Source organism: Lolium perenne, chromosome 3 (genome assembly GCF_019359855.2).
Source record: "Lolium perenne isolate Kyuss_39 chromosome 3, Kyuss_2.0, whole genome shotgun sequence".
Classification (NCBI taxonomy): domain Eukaryota; kingdom Viridiplantae; phylum Streptophyta; class Magnoliopsida; order Poales; family Poaceae; genus Lolium; species Lolium perenne.
Window position 1 is genome coordinate 346,455,582 of NC_067246.2, and position 23,177 is coordinate 346,478,758.

A 23,177-nucleotide genomic window follows, 5' to 3' on the forward strand; every position below is an offset into this window, starting at 1 on the left:
GGTCAGGGATTGACTGGATCGGTTCCTCGTTGACCAAAATCAAGAAAATATCAAATTCTATGGGTTATACATCCAAACATGATTTGGAATTGGTTTCACCCTTTGATTCTAACAGCAAATTCCAAGCACATCCAAACAACAAATTTTGATTTGGAAGCCAATTCATTTCCATCATAGATTTGGAATTTCTAGTTCAATTCAATTCCATTCTCAATTCTATGCATCCAAACACAGCGTAAGTGCCTTCCCACCCGCTTGTCCAACCTAATTTTGTCATGAAGAAATCTCTTGCATCTTTCTACGGTAACGACGTCTACGTCTAAAATATTGAAGGAGTTGGGCAGGGTACGACAAGTTAAACGCACAAACTGATTATACACAATCATATAAATTGTAAAACAAACTTTCCTTTTGAAAAAAAATATATACATAATCATATGTTTAAGGGATAAGTAGAGAAATCAGACGAAGACATAACGAAGGCTGGAGAGAAGCTTGGGCTAGCTAAGGAGGTGCTAAACAAGAAGATGGAGGAAGAAATGAAAAACAAGGAAAAAGGGACAAGAGAAGATTGAGCTAGCGCACAACGCTACCTAGAAGATAGAGGAAGAGCGATGAAGAAGGCCGAAGAAAAGGCAGAGCAAGGCAACCCGGAAGATGGAAAAATCTATGAAGAAAATTGTGGAAGAAAAAAATGCAAATAGAACTTCATTTGGTTGTTGTGCTCGATGAATAAAAGATCAACGCCGATGCAACTATAATAAAGATGAGAAAGATTCAAAGATATGCTATTGACAAGGAAATATATCTACAATACGTTATCGGTGCTATTGTTATCCTAGTTGTGGTCTTTAGTGCTTTGTCATAACAGAGAGATATACTCGGGGCCCTCTCGCTGAGAGAGATACGTTATCGGTTGCATATGTATATCATTAATATGATTATGTCTATTGCTTAATTGGTGATCAATCGGTTTCTTCTTCCTACACCACTTTTTCAAAGTACCTGCATGGTTAGATGTTCGAGCATGGAATGGATTGTTTGCCGAAGCTAGCCAAGAGGATTTTGATGTATGATGATAATCTTCCTCCATAAGCCACCAATTGTAAACTTGAAGTTCAACTTTGGCTTACCAAGTGAGAGTTAGTTGAAACCAAAATCGGAGCATGACCACTTAGCATACTACGCAAATTGAAACCATTTGTGTAGGGAAAAAAACCACACCACTCCGGGTTAGCAAGACATCTATGTAATAATCTTTCAAAGACCGGAACAAAAGAATAATGCTTATTTGTCCAACACACATATTTTTTTGGAGGAGACTATTTCAAGATGATGATGACCACTCGCAAGGAAAATTATAGATTAGGAGTGTTATGATTTAATTAAACATGTAATGCATGCTTATAACTGCACATGTGAAAGCACGACGATGTAGCTATTATAAAAAGACCTAACCGTAAGATCACTATGAGTGGCGCACCATGCTAGTTGTGCGCCACTGCTACTGTACACAAGGCCACACATGTGCCACTACTATATTTCTGCTGGGTCCACCCCTCCTCAGGCTTACCAGTGTCGCACCACTGCTAATCTTCCCGCCTCCAAAATTCAGAATGGACGGCGCCCCTTTACCCTTATCCCTACCCACCTTTCTCCTCCCATCATCCACACATTTCCTTCATCCTTTCCTCCTGTCGAGGGTACTCCTCGCCAATGCCCTCCGATAGGGGCTTAGGGTTGATGGAATCCTGTAGGCTGACACGAGACATCGGTTCACAGACAAGCGGGGAGAGCAATTTACCCAGGTTCGGGGCCCTCGATGAGGTAAAACCCTTACGTCCTGCCTGTCTGTTCTTTGATTATGAAGATAATGGGTTACAATGGGGTGCCGAATAGTTCGGCTGAGATCTAGTCGAGATTGCTGTTGCTAGGGTTACCTAGCTCTAAGCTTTTCCTGGCTAAGGTTGTTCGTGTCCCTCGGCAGCCCCTCTCCTGGCCTTTATATAGGAGGCCGGGTCTCAAGGGTCCTAACCGAGGACGACTAGGTTTACAGTAGTTTAGATCCAATCTTTCCTTGTTTGTTCGCTTCCTTGTCTTGCCCGTCAAGGAATCTTCTGATGCGCCGACCTAGTGGCCCATCTCGCCTTCAGGTATCTTCATGGGCCTCCAATTTGTCAATACCAGATAGGGCAATACTAGTTACCCGAAGGGTAATGCCCACGTCAGTAGCCCCCGAGTGTCTAGCCGAAGATAATTCGGGTAGAGACTAATGCACGTTTTCTCCTAACATTCTTCTCCTTCATTGCTCTTGTTCATCTTGATTATGCTTCATCTTCTTTTTATCGGGTGCGCGTCAGCGCTCCCGATGGGAGTAGCCCCCGAGTCTAGGTACGGATGCTTGCAATCCGTGCATAGACTCAAGTTGTACTACTCGAATACTTTCCTCTGCCGAGATCTTCATAAGTCATCCGATATATTTTCTTTATGCAAAGGATAATGAGTAACGTGCCCAACTGTTGTTTGGTTAACTGCCGATGGCAAAACACCGTTACCCTACACAAAATCAAGTCCCCGGGCATGATCCTGGAGTGCAAAAAACTTCTATCAGGTATGCATCACGAGCTCCCGATGGGAGTAATAGCCCCCGAGTGTCTGGGTGCGAGCGCTTTGCAACCGAGTGTTGACTCAAACCTTCTTCCTTCGACTGCTCATTCTGTCGAGTCTTCATTTTATCGGGTGCGCGTCAGCGCTCCCGATGGGAGTAGCCCCCGAGTCTAGGTACGGATGCTTGAAATCCGTGCGTGGACTCAAATCCTTCATCCGATGACTTTTTATGTTTCCTTCGAATGCTTCCAAATTATGATGTCATTGCTGACGTGTAACTGCTGCAGGCTGATTTGACGGGTCCATCATGACGAGCTAGCCCTAGCCCTACTCAATCAGTGTTTTAGGGCTTGACCACTATACGCGTAACGACCGAGGTGGCTCCTCGATTTTCGCGCAATCGTGGGCGTAGTTGGCCGTCAGTTCCTTCCGTTCCTCAAGCGCCACGTGCTTACTTTAACTTCTCCTTAAAATCTCCAAGGGACAAAAAGTTCTCAATTTTCTCCACGGTTCCCGCAGCATCTCCTCATTCTCCCTCTTCTTCCTTCTTTCGCCATTGTTGCGCCGCCGCCACAGTTTCAATCTTCCTCAGATCTCGCGATGGTGAGGAAGAAGAATACCGCCACCGCTGCTAGCTCCACCAGCGAAGGTGCCGCTGCCAAGTCCTCCTCTTCTCTTCCGAAGGGGAGCGCTCCGAGCGCCCCTCCCCCAGCTCCGGCGCCGCCAGCGCCGTCGGGCTCGATGGTCAAACCTGGGGACTGGGTAGCTTCAACCGTCACCAAGCGTGACGAAAAGAGGTCCCGAAGCTTAGGATTGATATCCTCCGACGCGGGAGATGTGATCCTTCCAGGTGCGATCTCTCGGCCTGATCCTCCTGCTGGATTTTCTGTGATGTTCTTATCTTTTCTTCATCGAGGCCTTTCGCTCCCCACTCATGGATTCCTCCTCCATCTCTTGCGGACGTATGAAATCCAACTATGGCAACTTACCCACAACTCAATCCTCCATGTTGCTGTGTTCATCACCCTTTGCGAGGCGTTTTTGGGTATTGAACCTCATTTCGGGCTGTGGAAGAAGATCTTCTATGTGAAAAGATACAACAGTAGTAATGGGTACTTTGTCACCGGAGGAGTAGGTTTTGTTGCTCGCTTAGAAGTTAATTACTTTAATTTCCCAATGAGAGAGTCCGTGCAAGGATGGAGGTTGAAATGGTTTTACGTTAAAGATTCCTCGTCATCCGAATGTCGACTCCCCTGCTATGCCGACGTTACTGAAGCCAAGCCCAAGGACTCTTGGAAGAACATCCTCTCAGCCGACGAAAGGACCTCAACCGAAGAATTGTTTGCCAAATTCCTTCGAATCAAAGATGCTGACGGCCAGACTATGATTGGTACGGAGGTGGCAGCAGTTTTCCTAAAGCGCCGAATCCAGCCAGTCATGGCCAGAGTTCACCCGATGTGGTTGTACTCAGGTCCAAAGGATGAGACCAGGATTAATGCTGCCGATCTATCAGAAAAAGAGTTGCTTGATGAAGTTCGTCGTCTTACTTCCTTCAACCAGGAAGATTCGATTCCGCTGATCTCTTCTTATGCTCCCCTTGACGTTGATCATCCACCATCAGGGGTATTTTCCTTTCTTCACATCTCTATTATAGCTCCTTGCTTAGCCGACATGATTACCCTTGTTCTTACTTGTCATTTTTTTTTGCCAGATCCCTATGGCTTCTGAAAGTACACGTGATTCACCGGATGATACTTCTGAGGGGAGAGGCTCCTCAATCCCCGTAGATTTTCACACCACCGATCAAACAGGTTTAGAGGGTGAATATAATGGTCCGATGAATCTTGAAGTTGCCCACGCTGATCTTCCCTCCTCAGCCGATAACACTTGTATCATAGATGGATCAGTGCGTAACGTCGACACTGATCGTGATACTTTTGCTGATGCAGCTGCGGATGGGGTCAGAGCTTCTCCTGCGAAGAGATCAACCGGCGGCTTTGCCGATGAAGATGATCTCTTCGACATGTAAGTAGTTCCTTTCTGAAAGTTATACTGTGCCTTTTTTACCTTTCATACTCCTGTTATAATCACAGTCGACTGTTTACTTTTGCAGTGACGAGGGCTTTATCGAGCCTCCCCCTAAAAAGGCCAAGTTTGATGCCGTTTCGCCGGTCGTGGTGGCTTCCGAAGCTTCGGCTCCTAAGGCTGCCCCCATGGCTCAAGCATCGACTGCGTCTTCCCTTTCCAAAGGGAAGGATATTTCTCCAACTGCTGCTACTGCGGCTCCTTTTTCTGTAAGTCCTCTTCTGATCTTAATACAAATTTCTTGGAGCGTGCCTTGTTTAATTGTTTTTCTCTCTTAAGGACCTGCGTGGCGTTATCTCTTCTCTGGAGGTTTTCGCCTCCCGATTCACTTCTCTAGAGGCTGACAAAGTTCGGCTGCAAGAAGAAGTCGAATCTTCCTCCTCAAAACTGGATGGCGCAGTCAAGATAGCTGCCGCGGCTCGCCAAGAGATTGATTCTCTGAAGGAGGAGCTGGCCAGACTGAAAGGGAAGCTGAAGGAGGAAGAAGCATCCAGGCTGGCGGCTGAGGCTCGAGCAGCCGAAAAGGATGAAGTCCTTCGTCAATCTTCTTTGGCCTTGCTTGGTAATCTCTAACATACTTTTGTCGGGTGACGTTCTTATGGATTTAAATTTTTTGTCAATGACTGAATTTTTTCCTTCCTTTCTATTGCAGAGGCAGCAAACATTCCTGTCGATGCCCTGGAAAGAGTTCCAAATAATTCCCCAGCGAACGATGTGTCAACGATTCTCGCTTCTCACCAGCTTACACAAGAGCTTCTCGTGAAGGGGAAGGGTGCTCTGGCGCGGATGCACTCGATGATCTTCCCCAAGATCAAGCAAGAGAAGACCCTGGGACAGCTGATCGATACCTTCGCGGTTGACACCAAGGAGGTCATCGAGGTATTCAAGTGTACATCGCGCACTTTTGGTGCTGTCCTTGCCTTCCAGCTTATGATGGGTTACGGCTTTAAGGGTGACATCGAGGAAATGACTAAGGGGCTTTCAAAAGGGCAAGACGGGTAGCCTGTTGATTTGAGCACCTTTAAGGCGTCTGCTCTTACTTGTGCCCGTCAGCTTCTTGAACTGGTTTCATCAAGGAAATCGTCGACTGGCCCTAGTTCATCGACTCAAACTCAGCTTCCTTGATTCTTGTAACAAACTTGTGCCTTGAGCTGATGCAAAACATTGCTCTGCCGCCAAACTCATGCTTTGTAATAAACTCCGTGCTAGCATTGTTGTAGGCACACTTTTGCTATGATATCACTTTCTTGCACTTCTCCCGATGGGAGTTATTTTGGACGTTGGGATGTACCATATCCATCACTTCTTTATAACCAGTACTTTCTGCAGGTCTTCCCAGTACCCTCGTTTGCAGACGACTCGTCGGGTGCGCTTCCTGAAAGCGATCGGATCCAGCGCATGAAAGACCGGATGACATAGATGGAGAAGGATTTACGCAGCACTTATGCCTTAGCTGTCATCGTCAATAAAAAGAGCAAGATTGCAGCCGACGTGGAGCGGTACATTCTTGGCGACCTGCATAAGGCTACCGAAAGTTTAAACTGTAAGTTTCTTGATCCCTTTGCCTGCTTGCTAGCAACTTCTTGTCTGAGTCTTTTACTAATTCTTTTGGCAGTCGTAGCGTTGAACCCTGCGGAAGAGAACAAGCGGATACATGAGCGGGTGCATGCTTTGACTCAGCTTTCCTCATCCGAAGAGATTTTCTGGCGGGAACACTCGAAGGCCTCGGCTGTCGTCAAATTTCAGGATCGAGTGCAACAGGTCCACCAGTTCTTCGACAAGTGCTACAAGGCCATGAGGGTAGTTTGGAAAACAATGTTTCCTCTGAATGCAGTTCCCCCTACCCTTTTGACTTTGATGTCTGAATTTGGAAGTGCCAAGAAGGTTCGGGAGCTAGTAAGATCTCAAGTCTTTGCAGGGGCCAAATGCACGCTTGCCCTTGTGCTTGCTTGTTATCCTTCAGTTTGCTTGCTGTCTATTGCCAACGCAACTATTGATTTCGAGGAGCTGTACCCGAAGATTTTAGCTCCTGCTCATGTAATTCTCGACAGGCTTGAGGAGATGTCAAAGGTACCTGAGGAAAAGGAAACTCTGCAAGGGTGATATAAAGGTGTAAAGTTACCTTTGTAAATTGTATTGGCTAATTCATCCGAGTGTTCGGGTTTTTTGGGCCAAAAACTTCTTATCTGGTTGGTACATGAATGTGTACTTTTACCATGCCGTTGGCAAATATTTAAAGGGGCGAAGCTTAATTGCCCGTTGGATGTATGAGTACTAGTTGGTTAGCAAATCATTATGAGTGATCAGCTCGTGTTGCAGGTTTTGCGAAACCTGTTGTATGCGCAACTTTGCTTTCAACCGTTTGTAAATTTCGACAGTCATTCCCGAATTTTTCGGGTGTAATGATTCTGCCGATGAGCCCGTTGCTCTCTGATATTTCCATAAGTGAAATATCGAGCGTGGGTTGTGTGTAAGTTTTTCCAAACTCTTGCTTTGTACGGCACTCGTAGAGGCATCTGAAGCAGAGGGGAAAATTAATGTCCTTATTCTTCTTTGCAGTGCTCGTAGAGGCTTTTGCCCTGGGCGCTATCTTCTGCCGCGCGTTAAGTTATGCCGTTACTTGGCGGCAGCACGGTCGTAGATGCTTTAGATGACTGCAATACTTTAACAAGAATCGAAACTTAAGTACTTATTGATAGGGTAAATATGAAACTGGAGGGCGAAAACAAGAAGCCCTGTGTAAAGTAAAGGAAAAACTAAGAGAGTGTTTTATCAAGGAAGGGGTTCTTCTCCTCTTCAGAGGCATCTTCCGATTTCTTCGTCATGCTGGAGGTTGCGAGAGTGATGTTGATTTCGCCAGATGCCTGGGCGGCGATTGTTAGCATCTTGCCGTCTCCTATCTCTTCTGTTTTGGCCACTGCCGAAACTTTTTCCGCTGATGCTTTTGCTGCTGGTGCTTCAGGAGTTGGCTTCTTCTTTATCTCCCTGGGCGGGGGGTCGACAGTCCCTTGTCGTAGCCCAAACTTTGCAGCAATCCTTTGGAAATCACGATCACAATTGTCTGAGCGTGAGAAGCTTCCGTAGACTGTGATGTTTGTCCCGTTGTTTCCTGGCCTCTTCAGTTTGAGGTATGCATAGTGCGGTACGGCCATGAACTTGGCATACGCTGGTCTCCCGAGTATAGCGTGATACTGTGACTCCCAGTTCACCACTTCAAACTCGATCTTCTCCTTCCTAAAATTGTCGGCCCTGCCGAAGATGACATTTAGGTAGACTTTGCCAAGAGAGTGGCCCGGTGCGGTTGGAAGGATCCCGTGGAAGCAGGTGTCTGTTTCTTCCAACATGTTCATGGTGATCCCCATACTTCTAATTGTGTCGACAAAAATCAGGTTTAGCCCGCTTCCGCCATCCATGAAGACTTTGCTCATCTTGAACCCCCCCAATCTGTGCTTCGACTACCAGGGCGGCGTGTCCTGGTTTTGGTATGGTCATCGGGTGATCTGCTCGACTAAACTTAATGTTCTGAGAAGACCAGTCGACGTATTCAGGGATATTTGCCATGATGCTTTCTGCCAAGTTGATCTCTCGGGTGAGCTTCTTCATCTCCCTTTTTGAAACACCTGTCCTGTGGATCATGCTCATCTGCCCATGTGGTGGTGGAAACGCCTCGTTGGGTTGATGGAGCTTGCTGGACTTGATGCTGCGGTGGAGGTGGGGGTGGTGGTGGTAGCTGTTGCTGGCCTGACTGCTGGATGAGTTTGTGCATGTCAAGGAACTGCCGACAGTCCCTGAGCAGGTGACTTGACTTCGTTCTGCCATCCTTGGAATCGATATACGAATGTAGGTAACAGGGGGCGTTGACCTGTTCAGCGTAGGGTAGTTCGGGAGTCCTCTGCTGTCGTGGTTTATAATTACCACGGTTTCCAGAATTATTCCGGTTACCATCGTGCCTGTCATCTCGCTCATCCTGCCGATCGGAATACCCTGCGGCTACCAGATTGTTGTCATCATAGTTGCGGTTTTTCCTTCTCTTGTGATGATCCCTTCGGCCACCCGAATCGTGCTTCGGCTGGTCATCGTCTTCGTCATCACTACGCTGCCGTGGCCTTCGTACGTTATCCTCACCATCAACCCAGCTGTTGGCGATTTCCATTAGCTTGGTTATGGTTTTTGGCTTTTTGCGCCCGAGTTCTTCTATGTAACTTTCCCGCTGAACGCCGTCGCTGAAAGCGTCGATTGCTCTGTTGACTGATACGTCTTCGGCAGCGTTCAGGAGCTTTGTGAATCTCCCGATGTATGAACGCATCGATTCCTTCTGCTTCTGCCGGCAATTTCGTAGCTCTTCGATCCCGACGGGCCTCTTATATGTTGCTTGGAAGTTGGCAACGAAGGCGTCTACTAGGTCGTCCCATGATTTGATAGAACCTTTCGGCAGCCCCCGTAACCAGGCTCGTGCTGAGTCCTTCAAGTAAAGCTGTAAGCATTGCATTGCCGCTATCTGGTTTCCTTTGTGCAGGATCACTGTTTGCAGGTAGTCATCTATCCAGGATCTTGGCTCTTGCTGCCCATCGTACTTGGCAGCGTCGGTAGGGGTAGGCTTAAACTTTTTGGGCGGCATTGCTTCGCGTATCTTGTAACTTAAACAATCGGCTCCCCTGAGTTCGCCGTCGTACTCCTGGTCTTCATCCGAAGAATCACTGTCGTCGTCTTTCCTGGTGGCGCGTCGTCGTCTTGCTTTGTCGATCCTGCTCTGGGTGATCTCGTCCCGAGCGTCTCTCGCGTGATGTTTTGACCCACTACCTTGGACCATAGTCCTTTCCTTTTGCGGGACTAGGTTGTTCCCCAATATCGCGACACTTTCGAGGGCACCTCGATGAGCTTGAGCCATAGATCCTTCGGGGCGCTGGTTGATGAGGTAAGCGGCGAGGTTGGCCGTTGCTCCTGCAACGGTTTTCGGCCGTGGCATGCCCGCAGTATCCGTAGTCACAAAGGATTTAGTCAGATTCGATGTTATCTCTCCGCGGCCATCTTCCGAAAGCCTCGATATCCTTGACCGGTGCTTGCCTGCTCCCTGAGTGTTTCGGGAGGCACTCCCTTGTGAGCCCCTTCGTCGTTCGCTGGATCGATCCGCTGCAGATAAGCGTCTCTCGAGGGAGGCTTGCTCTTTTGACAGGTGCTCCCGATTCTTCTCCAGTATGGAGCGGTAAGCATTGAGGGTTCCAACCGAAGTCCCCGCAGGGAGCGGCGTGTTGTTGAGTACTGCTGCCCTTGCTGCTGCCCACTCCTCATCCGCGATGGTGTAATCGCTGTCGCGGTTGCTGGCGCTGTTCTCAAAACTCGCCCTTCTACTGGAACGGGGGGTATGATCCTCGTCACCTCTACGCCTTGTGTTTCCCGTGTTATTGGCGACATAAACCTGATGGTGTGCCGGTCTTCGGGTGATTCCCTGGACGGTGCTGTCGATACTGTCCTCTCCCGATGAATACTGGGCGTTGCAGATGAACGGCGTGTCGCTCGATCCCAGCCCGTGCCTGGTGTCGCAATTCAGGCAGTAGTACGAGGTTAGTTCTGAAGACGTGGGGTCGTCAGACCCTACCGACATGGAGGACACCGAGCGGGGAGTCGAAGGCGCGGGTGAGCACGTCGATCCTGTCAGTCCAGCCGACAGATCGGGTGATGATGGTGCGCTAGAACTCGTCGATTCAGAGGCGGGGGATTCCAGCAATCGTAGGATTCCTTCTGCATTGACGTTGTAGTGGACGCTGCCGAAGGTCATCTCCATGTTCCCTTGTAGATCTGAAAAGTTCGAACGGGAGGAATCGCTGTGTGGAGTAAACTCGTAGGAGCCGAATCGAATCGGGCTTCCCAGGATGGGCGACGATGGTGCTGACGAAGTTGCTGATGAAGTTGCTGGCAACGTTGCCGGCGGATTTGCCGGTGAAGCTGCCGATGCCATGATCGGATCTGCCGGTGCCTTGCCTTGTGCCAACAGGTTTCCCACAGACGGCGCCAATTGTCGAGGGTACTCCTCGCCAATGCCCTCCGATAGGGGCTTAGGGTTGATGGAATCCTGTAGGCTGACACGAGACATCGGTTCACAGACAAGCGGGGAGAGCAATTTACCCAGGTTCGGGGCCCTCGATGAGGTAAAACCCTACGTCCTGCCTGTCTGTTCTTTGATTATGAAGATAATGGGTTACAATGGGGTGCCGAATAGTTCGGCTGAGATCTAGTCGAGATTGCTGTTGCTAGGGTTACCTAGCTCTAAGCTTTTCCTGGCTAAGGTTGTTCGTGTCCCTCGGCAGCCCCTCTCCTGGCCTTTATATAGGAGGCCAGGTCTCAAGGGTCCTAACCGAGGACGACTAGGTTTACAGTAGTTTAGATCCAATCTTTCCTTGTTTGTTCGCTTCCTTGTCTTGCCCGTCAAGGAATCTTCTGATGCACCGACCTAGTGGCCCATCTCGCCTTCAGGTATCTTCATGGGCGTTCTCAAAAAAAAAAAGGTATCTTCATGGGCCTCCAATTTGTCAATACCAGATAGGGCAATACTAGTTACCCGAAGGGTAATGCCCACGTCACCTCCTCCTCTCCTCCATCACCCTCCTCCTCCTCCTCCTCCTCCTCCTCCTCCTCCTCCTCCTCCAACTTGTTCCTCACTACTAGGAAAAGGCTTATAGCTACGGAAGTTATCGCCGGCGCAAAAAAAAAAAGGTACGCCGGTGCTATTTACCCCCGGCGCACCACTTATTTGGTGCGCCGGCAGTATCTATCAATTCCCGGCGAACGTGCAAGTTTGTTCGCCGGTGATATTGGAGGTGCTGGTCATGCTAGATCCAACTTGCTAGCGAGGCTACAGTGCCGGCGATCCAAAATCATGTGCGCTAGCTATAGTTGCTACGCGAGGCTACAACTTTAAAAGAATAAAAAAAGCAGCTCCCTGGACCACGTCCTAGTCCAGCGCCTAACCGCACACACGTTCCCATACTTCTCTGTCTTCTCACACGTGCACCACTGTGCTCTTTTTCTCTCAAGCGGACAAATCTCTCTCTCACACAGGCGCTACACATCTCCCGCCGTTGGCCTCACCGACGGCACACCACGATCTGGAAGCGGAGACCGCCCAGGCCAGGAAGGAGGTGGCTTCCGCTCGAGCTCGACCGCATTGGGCTCAACTTCCATGCATCGGAGCCGAGGCCGGAGGGGAGAGCTACGGTCGCCGGCGAAGCCAAGGTTGAAGGGAAGAGCCCTAGCCGCGGGTGGAGCCGAGGCCAGCGGGGAGCGGCTGTGCGGCATCGTTCCGCGGGAGACGTTGGGTCCGTGCGCTCCAGGCCCTTCTTGATCCCACCGACACCGCTCTCTCTGGTACGCAGGCACGGGCGGTGGGCGCGCTAGGGCGGCGAGCTCCGGCTGGGTGGCTAGCGCGGGCAAGGGCGGCGCTCCTTGGCTGGGTGGCCAACACGGGAAAGGGCGCCAGGCTCCGGCCTAGGGTGGACCCGATTGCGTTTTATGTTTCTTTTGAGGGTGGTTTTCGTGAATATTCTACCAGCTGTAATTTTGTATCTGACCACGATCGACCACGTGCAGCCTGTAGTGCACCAATGCATGTGGCAGGACTAGGTTTTTCTTATTCCAGAAATGATTAGCGCTGGCGAACCTAGCAATTAAGTGCGCCGGTGGTATATTAATATACTGCAGGCGCATCAACAACTGCGCCGGGTATAGCCACTTATCACTGGCATGTTCATACTGGCGGGCCGTGATGCGCCAGCAGTAGCTAAAAAGGTTCGTCGGTGGTAGGCTGTTTCCTAGTAGTGCCTCCTCCTCCAACTCCGCCATCCTCCTACACACCGGCCTCCTCTTCCACTTCCTCCTCCTCCAACTCCGGCCTCCTCCTCCACTCCTTCTCCAACTCCAGCCTCCTCCTCTTTCTCCTCCACTCCTCCTCCTCCTCCTCCTCCTCCTCTCCTCCTTCTCCTACACTCCTCCTTATACTCTCCTTCTCCCCCCTCTTCTCCTTACCTTCTCCTCGGACGCTAACCCTTCCCTCCTCTTCGGCCGCATGCAGAGCTTCCCGTCACAGAGAACGTGCCAAGATGGATACTAGAACGAAATTCGAAAAAATCGCAAAAAAATCGACAAAACCGTGCAGATCTAGATCTTGATTGAGATCAAAATTTCAAATTTTTAGCACTGGCACACCTTTTTTAGCAGTAGCGCACATCGACGAAATAACAGCGTATAGTGGCGCACCAGATGATGCGCCACTACTACTTTGGTTACCAGTGGTGCACTAGGTGATCCGTCCCTACTATCACTTACAAGTGGCGTGATAGTAGTGGTGCACCATGGTGCGCCACTGCTAAGCTTGTTTCTAGTAGTGGGATGATGTCGGCACATCTTGTAGCCATGGGCATGTTTTTGCTACATGGGCATGTTTAAAGTTATATATAATATTTTTGGCTTAGGTCACGAGTTTTTACAATTATGGGGAAAAGGTTGCGGACCGATGTTACATACACACAAAGAAATTACTAGGTACGAAACATCTTTGGTACATGATGGAACTCGGGGGATTTGGTTGCATCGGACGGTTCCAAAGACGGCTGATGATAATTTGCATTTTTTTGCACAGTGGGCTTTAGCCTAGCGTTTGCCGCAATTCACACTAGTGGAACGAGTTTGCAACTAAAACCCTGTCCACGTTATAAGAAGCCCGGCCATCATTTAGAAGAAATTATAGAAATTAGAAGACAGCCGCATGCACGACTCTCCAGGCCCATATACCCAATCACGCTCAACGTTCGACAACATCGTCAGAAAACAAACTAGATAATCCATTGATGCATGCATATCTTAATCCTATCTGATCGGGATAACTCTGATCGATCTACTCCAGCTATTCAACGGGGATCGATAATCAGTTCGTTAGCTCCAACAAATCATCATTATCCAACGATAGCCGCACCTATAAATACACGCCCTCTCGCAGCACCTCCTCCATCTCATTCCCATCCTCCTCTCACGATCTCATCATCCAGCTCCTACCCACGCACGTACACCGATCCACAATGGTGCAGCGCACTAGCAACGCTGAGGTCATGTCCATGGACCTGTCGCCCAAGATGCCGGCCAAGGCCTACGGCGGCGAGGGCGGCGCCTACTTCGACTGGAGCCCGGCCGACCTCCCCATGCTCGGCGCGGCCTCCATCGGCGCTGCCAAGCTGCACCTGGCCGCCGGCGGCCTCTCCCTGCCCAGCTACTCCGACTCCGCCAAGGTCGCGTACGTGCTGCAGGGCGCCGGCGCATGTGGCCTCGTCCTCCCGGAGGCCGCCAAGGAGAAGGTCATCCCCGTCAAGGCCGGTGACGCGCTCGCGCTCCCCTTCGGTGCCGTCACCTGGTGGTTCAACGCCCAGGACTCCAGCACGGAGCTCGTGGTGCTGTTCCTCGGCGACACCTCCAAGGGCCACACTCCCGGCAAGTTCACCAACTTCCAGCTCACCGGCGCCACCGGCATCTTCACCGGCTTCTCCACCGAGTTCGTCGCCCGCGCATGGGACCTGGACCAGGACTCCGCCGCCAAGATCGTCTCCACGCAGCCTGGCTCCGGCATCGTCAAGGTCGCCGCCGGCCACAAGATGCCGGTGCCGCGCGCCGAGGACCGCGTGGGGATGGTGCTCAACTGCTTCGAGGCGCCCCTGGACGTGGACATCCCCGGCGGGGGCCGCGTCGTCGTGCTCAACACCGCCAACCTGCCGCTCGTCAAGGAGGTCGGGCTCGGCGCCGACCTGGTGAGGATCGACGGCCACTCCATGTGCTCGCCCGGCTTCTCCTGCGACTCCGCGTACCAGGTCACCTACATCGTGCGCGGCAGCGGCCGCGTGCAGGTCGTCGGCATCGACGGCACCCGCGTGCTCGAGACTCGCGCCGAGGGCGGCTGCCTCTTCATCGTGCCCAGGTTCTTCGTCGTCTCCAAGATCGCCGATGAGACCGGCATGGAATGGTTCTCCATCATCACCACACCCAAGTGCGTTTCTCATTTTTCTCGCACTCTATTTTCCTATTTGATTTATTTAAGTAGCAATTTGCAGTATAGATCGATCTGGTTAACTGATGATCGCGTTGTGTGAAATCTATCTTGCAGCCCGATCTTTAGCCACTTGGCCGGGAAGACGTCCGTGTGGAAGGCGATATCGCCGGCGGTGCTGGAGTCGGCCTTCAACACCACACCGGAGATGGAGAAGATGTTCCGCTCCAAGAGGCTGGACTCCGAGATCTTCTTCGCTCCCAGCTAGACCAGCCACACAGCTAGCCGTCCATCCATCTCCGGCACCGGCCAGCCATTAGCTCAAAATTAGTTAGTTTCGATTAGTTCGTGATCTCCTCTTTTAATCATTCAGCATATTCTTTAATAAGCCCGAGATATGGATGGTAACATTTTAGTTATATCAACTCTTGTGAGAACAATTTATATTCGGTTGAGCAAAATCCAGCTAGTAATTTTCGTTGCAATTTGTTCCTCTTTGTAAGCGGGTATACTTTGCATCTTTCAGCCATGCTGGCTTTATTAATTTAAAGTCAAGCTTTTTAGCCCATTTTCTAAAAACAATCATTGCAATAATGTATTATACTCTTCTCAAAGTGCTACAATATTATCATTTGTTCATTGGTTATAATCATGTTGGTCTTTTGATCTGTCTGCCTTAAAGATTTTGACCTATATTTAAAAAATGTAATTATTACTACGTTAATAATACCTTTTTGTATTTATTTACTTAATTATTATTGTATAATTAATTTCCTTTTTAAGTATATTTAATCTACTACGAGTAGTCGCACTTTTTTAAACACTTAAGTTTAACTTAATATTGTAATAATATCATTTTTTAGTGATTTTGTTGTGTTTCATTATCTTTTCAAAACCCAATTATTTTCTCGCCTCAATTGTCCTGAGGCAATCCCATCAAAACCTTAAGTAATTTTTCCTCCATTTATTTCTTTTATTTCTATGCCAAAACCTATACACCTTTTAGGAACGGAGGGTGTAGTATTAAAGTGCACCTAGCAGACATAGCCTTGACTTCGAAAACTATATCCTACATAGTAGTAATTTTAAAAATACAAGAGTTGCACATTGTGTAGTACGTGAAACTAGATTATAGTAAAAGTACAACTCACGTTCTGGGTATACATACAAAAATTCTGAATAAGAAAAATGTATGAATACCCAGTTGCTCAATTGTTCAACTCAAGTTGTAAACAGATATAGTGTCCAAAAATGTGAAATTACTTGAATGCCTAATTCCTGTGTGGGTTTCGAAAGAGATCAGGCTCAGAGATGTGCACACTTGGTATGACCAATCAAATGGGTTCAACAAAGAACTATGGGAGAAACGAATTTACTCCCTCCGTTTTTTTAATTGACTCAAATTTAGTAATCTTACTGCATACAAAGTTGCACTCTCTTCATCGGTAACATATTGTGCATGCATGGATGATTTGTCATGTGAAGAGTAAAGGTGCATGCAGAGAGAAACCGTAGCACAAAACAAAATGCATGCACACCCGTTGAGTAATATACTCATGATCAAATACATGGCGATCGGATGATCTAGATATTTGTCTCGGGTATATATATAGTCCATTGCTAAGAGTTCTCTTTCCGCAGTAACAACAACTAGTAAGTTAGATAGCTATAAAGAATTATTGATGGACACATGTAGCCCTGAAGTGGTAGCACATACAGTAATTACCACTTGTATTCTATGAGACGTTGGAGTGAAACATATAGGCTCTTTGTTTGTCTATAAGAGCAGCTAGTAAGATGAAATATGGCTATTGACAGTCATTCACACCATCTAATTGGCGAGCAGCCGTTGGGAAAATAAGGACATCGTCAACAAATAATCATGGGTATTTTATCTGGAGTGGGAACCTGATTGATGGGTGCGGTCTGCCCTTCAACAGCGACTACAATGCTCATCGTGGGTTCATCAACCATGAACTTCTCAACAACTTTGGTGCAAGGGATTAAGGATGCGACTCATGTTCGTGACAAAGGGAGTCAATGCCAATGTTCACTTCCTAGTAGAAGTTAGCCCATCCATTTCTGAAGACAATGTTGTTGGATATGGTGCCCTAGAGGCAAATAATAAATAGTGTTTATTATTATACATTAATACTTCATAATAGTTCCATGTCCGCTGTAAACATGATGGTTTTGAATGGATTTTAGTGTCTGTCTATGGAGCGGCACAAGATAACCGCAAACCAGAATTTTTGTCTAAACTGGTTAGGTTTGTGATTCTGAGTCTTTACCTTTACTCTTGGCTGGAGATTTTAACATATTGCGTAAACCGGAGGAGAAAAGTAATGATAACTTTAATCCACGATGGCCTTTTATGTTTAATGCAATTATTGAAAATTTAAACTTACGTGAAATCGCTTTATCTGGCCGTCAATACACATGGGCGAATAGGCGAGTTATACCAACTTATGAGAAGTTAGACCGGGTTCTAGCAAGTGTGGAGTGGGAACAAAAATTTCCACTTGTGTCGGTGAGAGCTTTATCCCGAGCTGGATCTGATCACACTCCACTTCTGATCGATTCAGGTAGTAAGGCTCATCGGGGTAACAATGCACGGTTTTCTTTCGAACTATCTTGGTTTGAACAAGATGGTTTTGATGAGATTGTGGCGAGAGAATGGGCATTTGGTCCTATTGGCAATACACCAATAAAGACTTGGCAAAATAAAATTAGACATTTGAGGAAATTCTTGAGGGGATGGGCAAAAAATATAAGTGGAAAATACAAGAAAGAGAAGGAACGGCTGACGACTTTAATTGATTTTTTAGACATTCAAGCTGAATCTTGTCCTCTAAGTGAGAGGGAGAGGCTTGATTTAAAAAACGCAAATGATCACTTGAATAAACTGAGACGTGAAGAAGAGATCAAATGGGAACAAAGGGCTAAAGTTAAACATTTACAGGAGAGAGGGAACAATACAAAATATTTCCACTTGATTGCAAATGGCAAGCATAGGAAGAAAAAAATATTCCAATTAGAACAAGAAGAAGGGACTATTGTAGGGGATGATAATTTGAAATTTTACATCACCGAGTATTATAAGAAACTTTTTGGACCTCCTGAAGATAGCAAATTCCAATTGTTGGAAACTCATACTGATGATATTCCACAAATTTCTGAAGAGGAAAATGCCCTCCTAACTGCTGATTTCTCCGAGGAAGAAGTGTTCGAAGCCATATCTCAAATGGAGCATAAGAAATCGCCGGGGCCTGATGGGTTTCCCGCGGAGTTTTACCAAAGATTTTGGAACGTTATTAAAAAGGACCTCATGGCTATGTTTAGCCACTTTCAAGCTGGTGGTTTTCCTTTGTTCAAGTTAAATTTTGGGATTATTACTCTGTTACCTAAAAAAGAGAATGCGGTGCAAATTCAACAATATAGGCCTATATGCTTGCTTAATGTTAGTTTTAAAATCTTCACTAAAGTTTCCACTAATCGGGTGTCGATAGTGGCACACAAAGTAGTAAAACCAACTCAGACGGCTTTCATGTCTGGGTGTCATATTTTGGAAGGGGTTGTTGTTTTACATGAGACAATTCATGAATTACATCGTAAAAAGATGGATGGGGTTCTTTTTAAAATTGACTTCGAGAAGGCATATGACAAGGTGAAGTGGCCTTTCCTTCAACAAGTTTTGCGGATGAAGGGTTTTAACTCTGTTTGGTGCGATCGAATTAAAAAATTTGTGCAGGGGGGAGTGTTGGGATTAAGGTTAATGATGACATTGGTCATAATTTCCAAACAAAAAAGGGGCTGAGGCAGGGAGATCCCTTATCCCCAATTCTATTTAATATTGTAGCTAATATGTTAGCCATTTTGATTATGCCGGCTAAGGAAGCTGGCCACGTGGGTAGTCTTGTTCCCCATTTGGTTGAGGGGGGGTGTCGGTTTTACAATATGCCGATGACACTATCATTTTTATGGAGCACGATTTAGAAAAAGCGGTTAATATGAAGCTCATCTTCTGCATATTTGAGCAGTTATCTGGGCTGAAGATAAATTTTCATAAGAGCGAATTATTTTGTTTTGGTAAAGCATCAGAAATGGAACACCAATATAAAGAAATTTTTGGGTGTGCATCTGGTTCCTTGCCTATTAGATATCTTGGTATTCCAATTCATCACCGCGTGCTACGTAATTCTGAATGGAATCCGGTGGAAAATAGATTTGCTACAAAGCTAGGTTGTTGGAGGGGAAAGATGCTATCATATGGAGATCGCCTAACCCTTACCAATTCAGTTCTTACTAGTTTGCCTATGTTTATGCTATCTTTTTTGGAGATTCCGATAGGAGTGAGAAAGAGACTTGATTATTATCGATCTCGCTTCTTTTGGCAATCCGATGAACATAAGAAGAAATATAGATTGTCTCGTTGGAACATAATTTGTAGACCGAAGGATCAAGGGGGTTTAGGTATTGAAGTTCTTGATCTAAAAAATAAATGTATGCTCAGCAAATGGCTCTTCAAATTATTAAATGAGGAGGGAGTGTGGCAACAATTGTTACATAATAAGTATCTCAAACATAAGACTTTAGCCCAGGTTGAGGAGAAACCCACTGATTCTCCATTTTGGAAGGGCTTAATGCGGGTTAAATCTGATTTTTTCAAGAGGGGCAAATTCAAAATAGGCGATGGGTCGAGGACTAGGTTTTGGGAAGATGTATGGCTGGGTGATGTACCGTTAGCACAACAATATCCATCTTTGTACAATATTTTCCAAAGAAAAAATGTCTTGGTTTCTACGGTTTTGGGTCAAGTGCCTATTAACGTTGGTTTCAGGAGATCTCTAAATGAACATAAGTGGAATCGGTGGTTGCATCTCTGTGAGCGTTTAATGTCGGTACATCTAACTAATGAAACTGATAAGTTTATCTAGAACTTAACAGAGTCGGGTGTATTTTCAGTTAAATCTATGTACTTGGATCTTATGAACGGTCATACTAGATTTCTGCGTAAGTATCTTTGGAAGATCAAAATTCTGCTGAAGATAAATTTTTTCATGTGGTTCCTAAATAATAAGGTGTTGTTAACTAAAGATAATTTGATAAAGAGAAAATGGACGGGTTGTCAAAAATGATGTTTCTGTGATGAGAATGAGACTATAGATCACTTGTTCATCTCATGTCCGTTCGCAAAACTAATTTGGAGGATGGTTTTCTTCTCTTATAATATTTCTCCTCCATCCAACGTTACTAATATGTTCGGTAATTGGTTGAATGGAGTGAATAAGAAAGATAAAGAACATATACGTATTGGTGTTTCTGCCATTTGCTGGTCGATATGGACTAGTAGAAATGATATTGTGTTTAATAAACAGAAGGAAACCAATTTTTTGCAGGTTATTCTTCGTGCGGCGCATTGGATACAGCTATGGGCATATCTACTTCCGGAGGAGCAGCGGGATACTATGGCTACTGGATGCAACCATCTATTGATGGTCACACGGGATTGTTATTTCCAGGCTACTGGATGGCGGCATATTAGAAGAATTGAAGATGGATAGTCTTTGTATTCTTTTCATCTTTGTTTGGCTGGTCCTTGTCGCGACATTGGATACTGCATGATTGTAATAAGTATACATTGTGAACAATTTTTAATAAATGACATGGCTGTGTGCATCGATTGATGCAGAGACCGGGGCTATGCTCCCATATCGAAAAAAATACTTCATAATAGTTTTGTGTCATGCTATGGCTCATCCATTTCTGAAGACGATGTTGTTGGATATGGTGTCCTAGAGGCAAATAATAAATAGTGTTTATTATTATATATCAATAGTTTATAATAGTTCATGCCACGTTATAACTGTATTAATCGGAAACATTGATACACATGTGCTATTGTAAACAAACCAAGGGTCCCTAGTAAGCATTCGAAAACTAGTTTATCGAGGTCAATCGATGATCGAGGTTTCCCGATCATGGACAATGGAGTCATATCATTGGGTAAATGATATGATGCACATTCCCAAATATAATTATTTTAACACGATCAAGTCACAAAGTTCATGTTGTGACATTTATGAAAGCGTAGTAACCTAATCCTTAGACCGTGAGACCATATCTAATTACTATCTTCGACGCCTTCTTAGACATCATCAAATGCCACACCGTAATAGGGTGGTCATAAAGGTGTTGCTTAGGTATTCCATGGGATGGGTTGAGGCGTATATGTCAATAGCGGGATTTATTCATCCGCATGACGCAAGATACTATAGGCCTACTCGGTGAGATTACATCCAAGTTGCAACACATGACTAGGTCATGAGGATGAGATCACACAAGAACGACTTGAATAGCCTTGTTGGTAACAAGATCAAAAAGGTACAATGATACCGATGATCAAGTCTCGGATGAGTGCCGGTATCAAAGTAACAAAGGAAATGAGACTCGATGTAATGGTTCAAACGACGATCACATCTTCGTAGAATACACAGGGATCATTACGGTTCTCTAGAAGCCACTGGCGATCATTGATCAGAGATTGGATAGATCATGTATGTGTTATTCCCGAACCGTAGGGAAAACACACTTAAGGGTTAAACAAAACTTAAGATTATTTTGGATTCATTGAAACCACCGGAGAATGGAGAAGAGAGAACCGAAAATGATTTCGAGAGAATCCGAAGGGTGTTCGGAGTGGTTCAAGAGGTGTCTCGGATTACGAGGAACTAAATGATTTGTGTTATATATAATTAATTGAATTAATATTAAATATATATCTATTTAAATAATTAATATGGAGGGGTCGGTCGACCCCCCCCCACATGGGCTTTTTGTGGGGGCGCATGCGCCCTTGGTGGCCCAGCCAGCCACCCCCCCGAGGCCCAGCTGGCCACCCATCTTCGTATAATACACATGATCATTATGGTTCTCCAGGAACCCCTGGCGATCATTGATCAGAGATTATCTCGCTCATGTTTGTATCATTCTCGAACAGTAGGGAAACACACTATATATAGTGGTGGCCTAATAGCTTGAAATTTTACACTTTCTAGTGAGGTTTTAAGTATACTATTAGTCATACCGTCGCATTTCATGCTCCATCTAGCTACAACCATGCCTATTTAGTTTACTTACGAGTTCTTCTTCACTTTTATATGAACTTTGCATATTTAGTAGTTTTAGTAGGATTTTATTATGTTTCCCTTCTCTTTGGCATGTGTGTAGGTGTTCTTGACAATAATGAGAAATCAAGTCAAAAGGGACCAAGAGGATAAAATATGAGAGAATTACAAGCACCAGACTTGGCCATATGAGGTGTGGGAATAGTGACATTTTTCCAACATCTTATATTTATATCTAAGGACATGGTGTTGTAGCTCTCGTCCATACGAGTGCAATGAGCCGAAGAACACCTAAATCAGAGTCCGTATGAAGAAACGTCGAACAAAATATGAAAGTATCTGCAAGTTTAGTGACCATTACTACGAGCAGACTCACCCGTACCATACGGCCGTACGGGGTGATACGTCTCCAATGTATCGATAATTTCTTATGTTCCATGCCACATTATTGATGTTATCTACATGTTTTATGCACACTTTATGTCATATTCGTGCATTTTCTGGAACTAACCTATTAACAAGATGCCGAAGTGCCGATTCTTGTTTCTGCTGTTTTTGGTTTCAGAAATCCTAGTAACGAAATATTCTCGGAATTGGACGAAATCAACGCCCAGGGTCCTATTTTGCCACGAAGCTTCCAGAAGACCGAAGAGTCAACGAAGTGGGGCCACGAGGCGGCCAGACTACAGGGTGGCGCGGCCTAGGTCTTGGCCGCGCGGCCCTGTCATCTGGGCCCCTCGTGCCCCCTCCTGACTTGCCCTTCCGCCTACTTAAAGCCTCCGTGACGAAACCCCCAGTACCGAGAGCCACGATACGGAAAACCTTACTGAGACGCCGCCGCCGCCGATCCCATCTCGGGGGATCCAGGAGATCGCCTCCGGCACCCTGCCGGAGAGGGGATTCATCTCCCGGAGGACTCTACGCCGCCATGGTCGCCTCCGGAGTGATGTGTGAGTAGTCTACCCCTGGACTATGGGTTCATAGCTGTAGCTAGATGGTTGTCTTCTCCCCATTGTGCTATCATTGTCGGATCTTGTGAGCTGCCTAACATGATCAAGATCATCTATCTGTAATTCTATATGTTGCGTTTGTTGGGATCCGATGAATAGAGAATACTTGTTATGTTGATTATCAAAGTTATATCTACGTGTTGTTTATGATCTTGCATGCTTTCCGTTACTAGTAGATGCTCTGGCCAAGTAGATGCTTGTAACTCCAAGAGGGAGTACTTATGCTCGATAGTGGGTTCATGCCTGCATTGACACCTGGGACAGTGACAGTAAGTTCTAAGGTTGTGTTGTGCTGTTGCCACTAGGGATAAAACATTGATGCTA

General features: G+C 46.4%; 1 protein-coding gene across 1 annotated transcript; it reads left to right on the plus strand.

Annotated features, from left to right (window-relative positions):
• Positions 1 to 13,681: 13,681 nt before the first annotated feature.
• LOC127346133 (11S globulin seed storage protein 2) lies at positions 13,682 to 15,284 on the plus strand. The gene is made up of 2 exons (XM_051372672.2): positions 13,682 to 14,716; positions 14,834 to 15,284. Exons 1-2 carry the CDS (start codon positions 13,761 to 13,763, stop codon positions 14,982 to 14,984), a joined length of 1,107 nt encoding a protein of 368 aa, XP_051228632.1. The 5' UTR covers positions 13,682 to 13,760; the 3' UTR covers positions 14,985 to 15,284.
• Positions 15,285 to 23,177: the final 7,893 nt, after the last annotated feature.

Bases quoted from the DNA above. Each gene is read 5' to 3' on its own strand.
- LOC127346133 (XM_051372672.2), top strand. From the start codon at position 13,761: ATGGTGCAGCGCACTAGCAACGCTGAGGTCATGTCCATGGACCTGTCG. The intron at 14,717-14,833 runs GTGCGTTTCTCA...TCTATCTTGCAG, and splicing joins TCCATCATCACCACACCCAA to CCCGATCTTTAGCCACTTGG.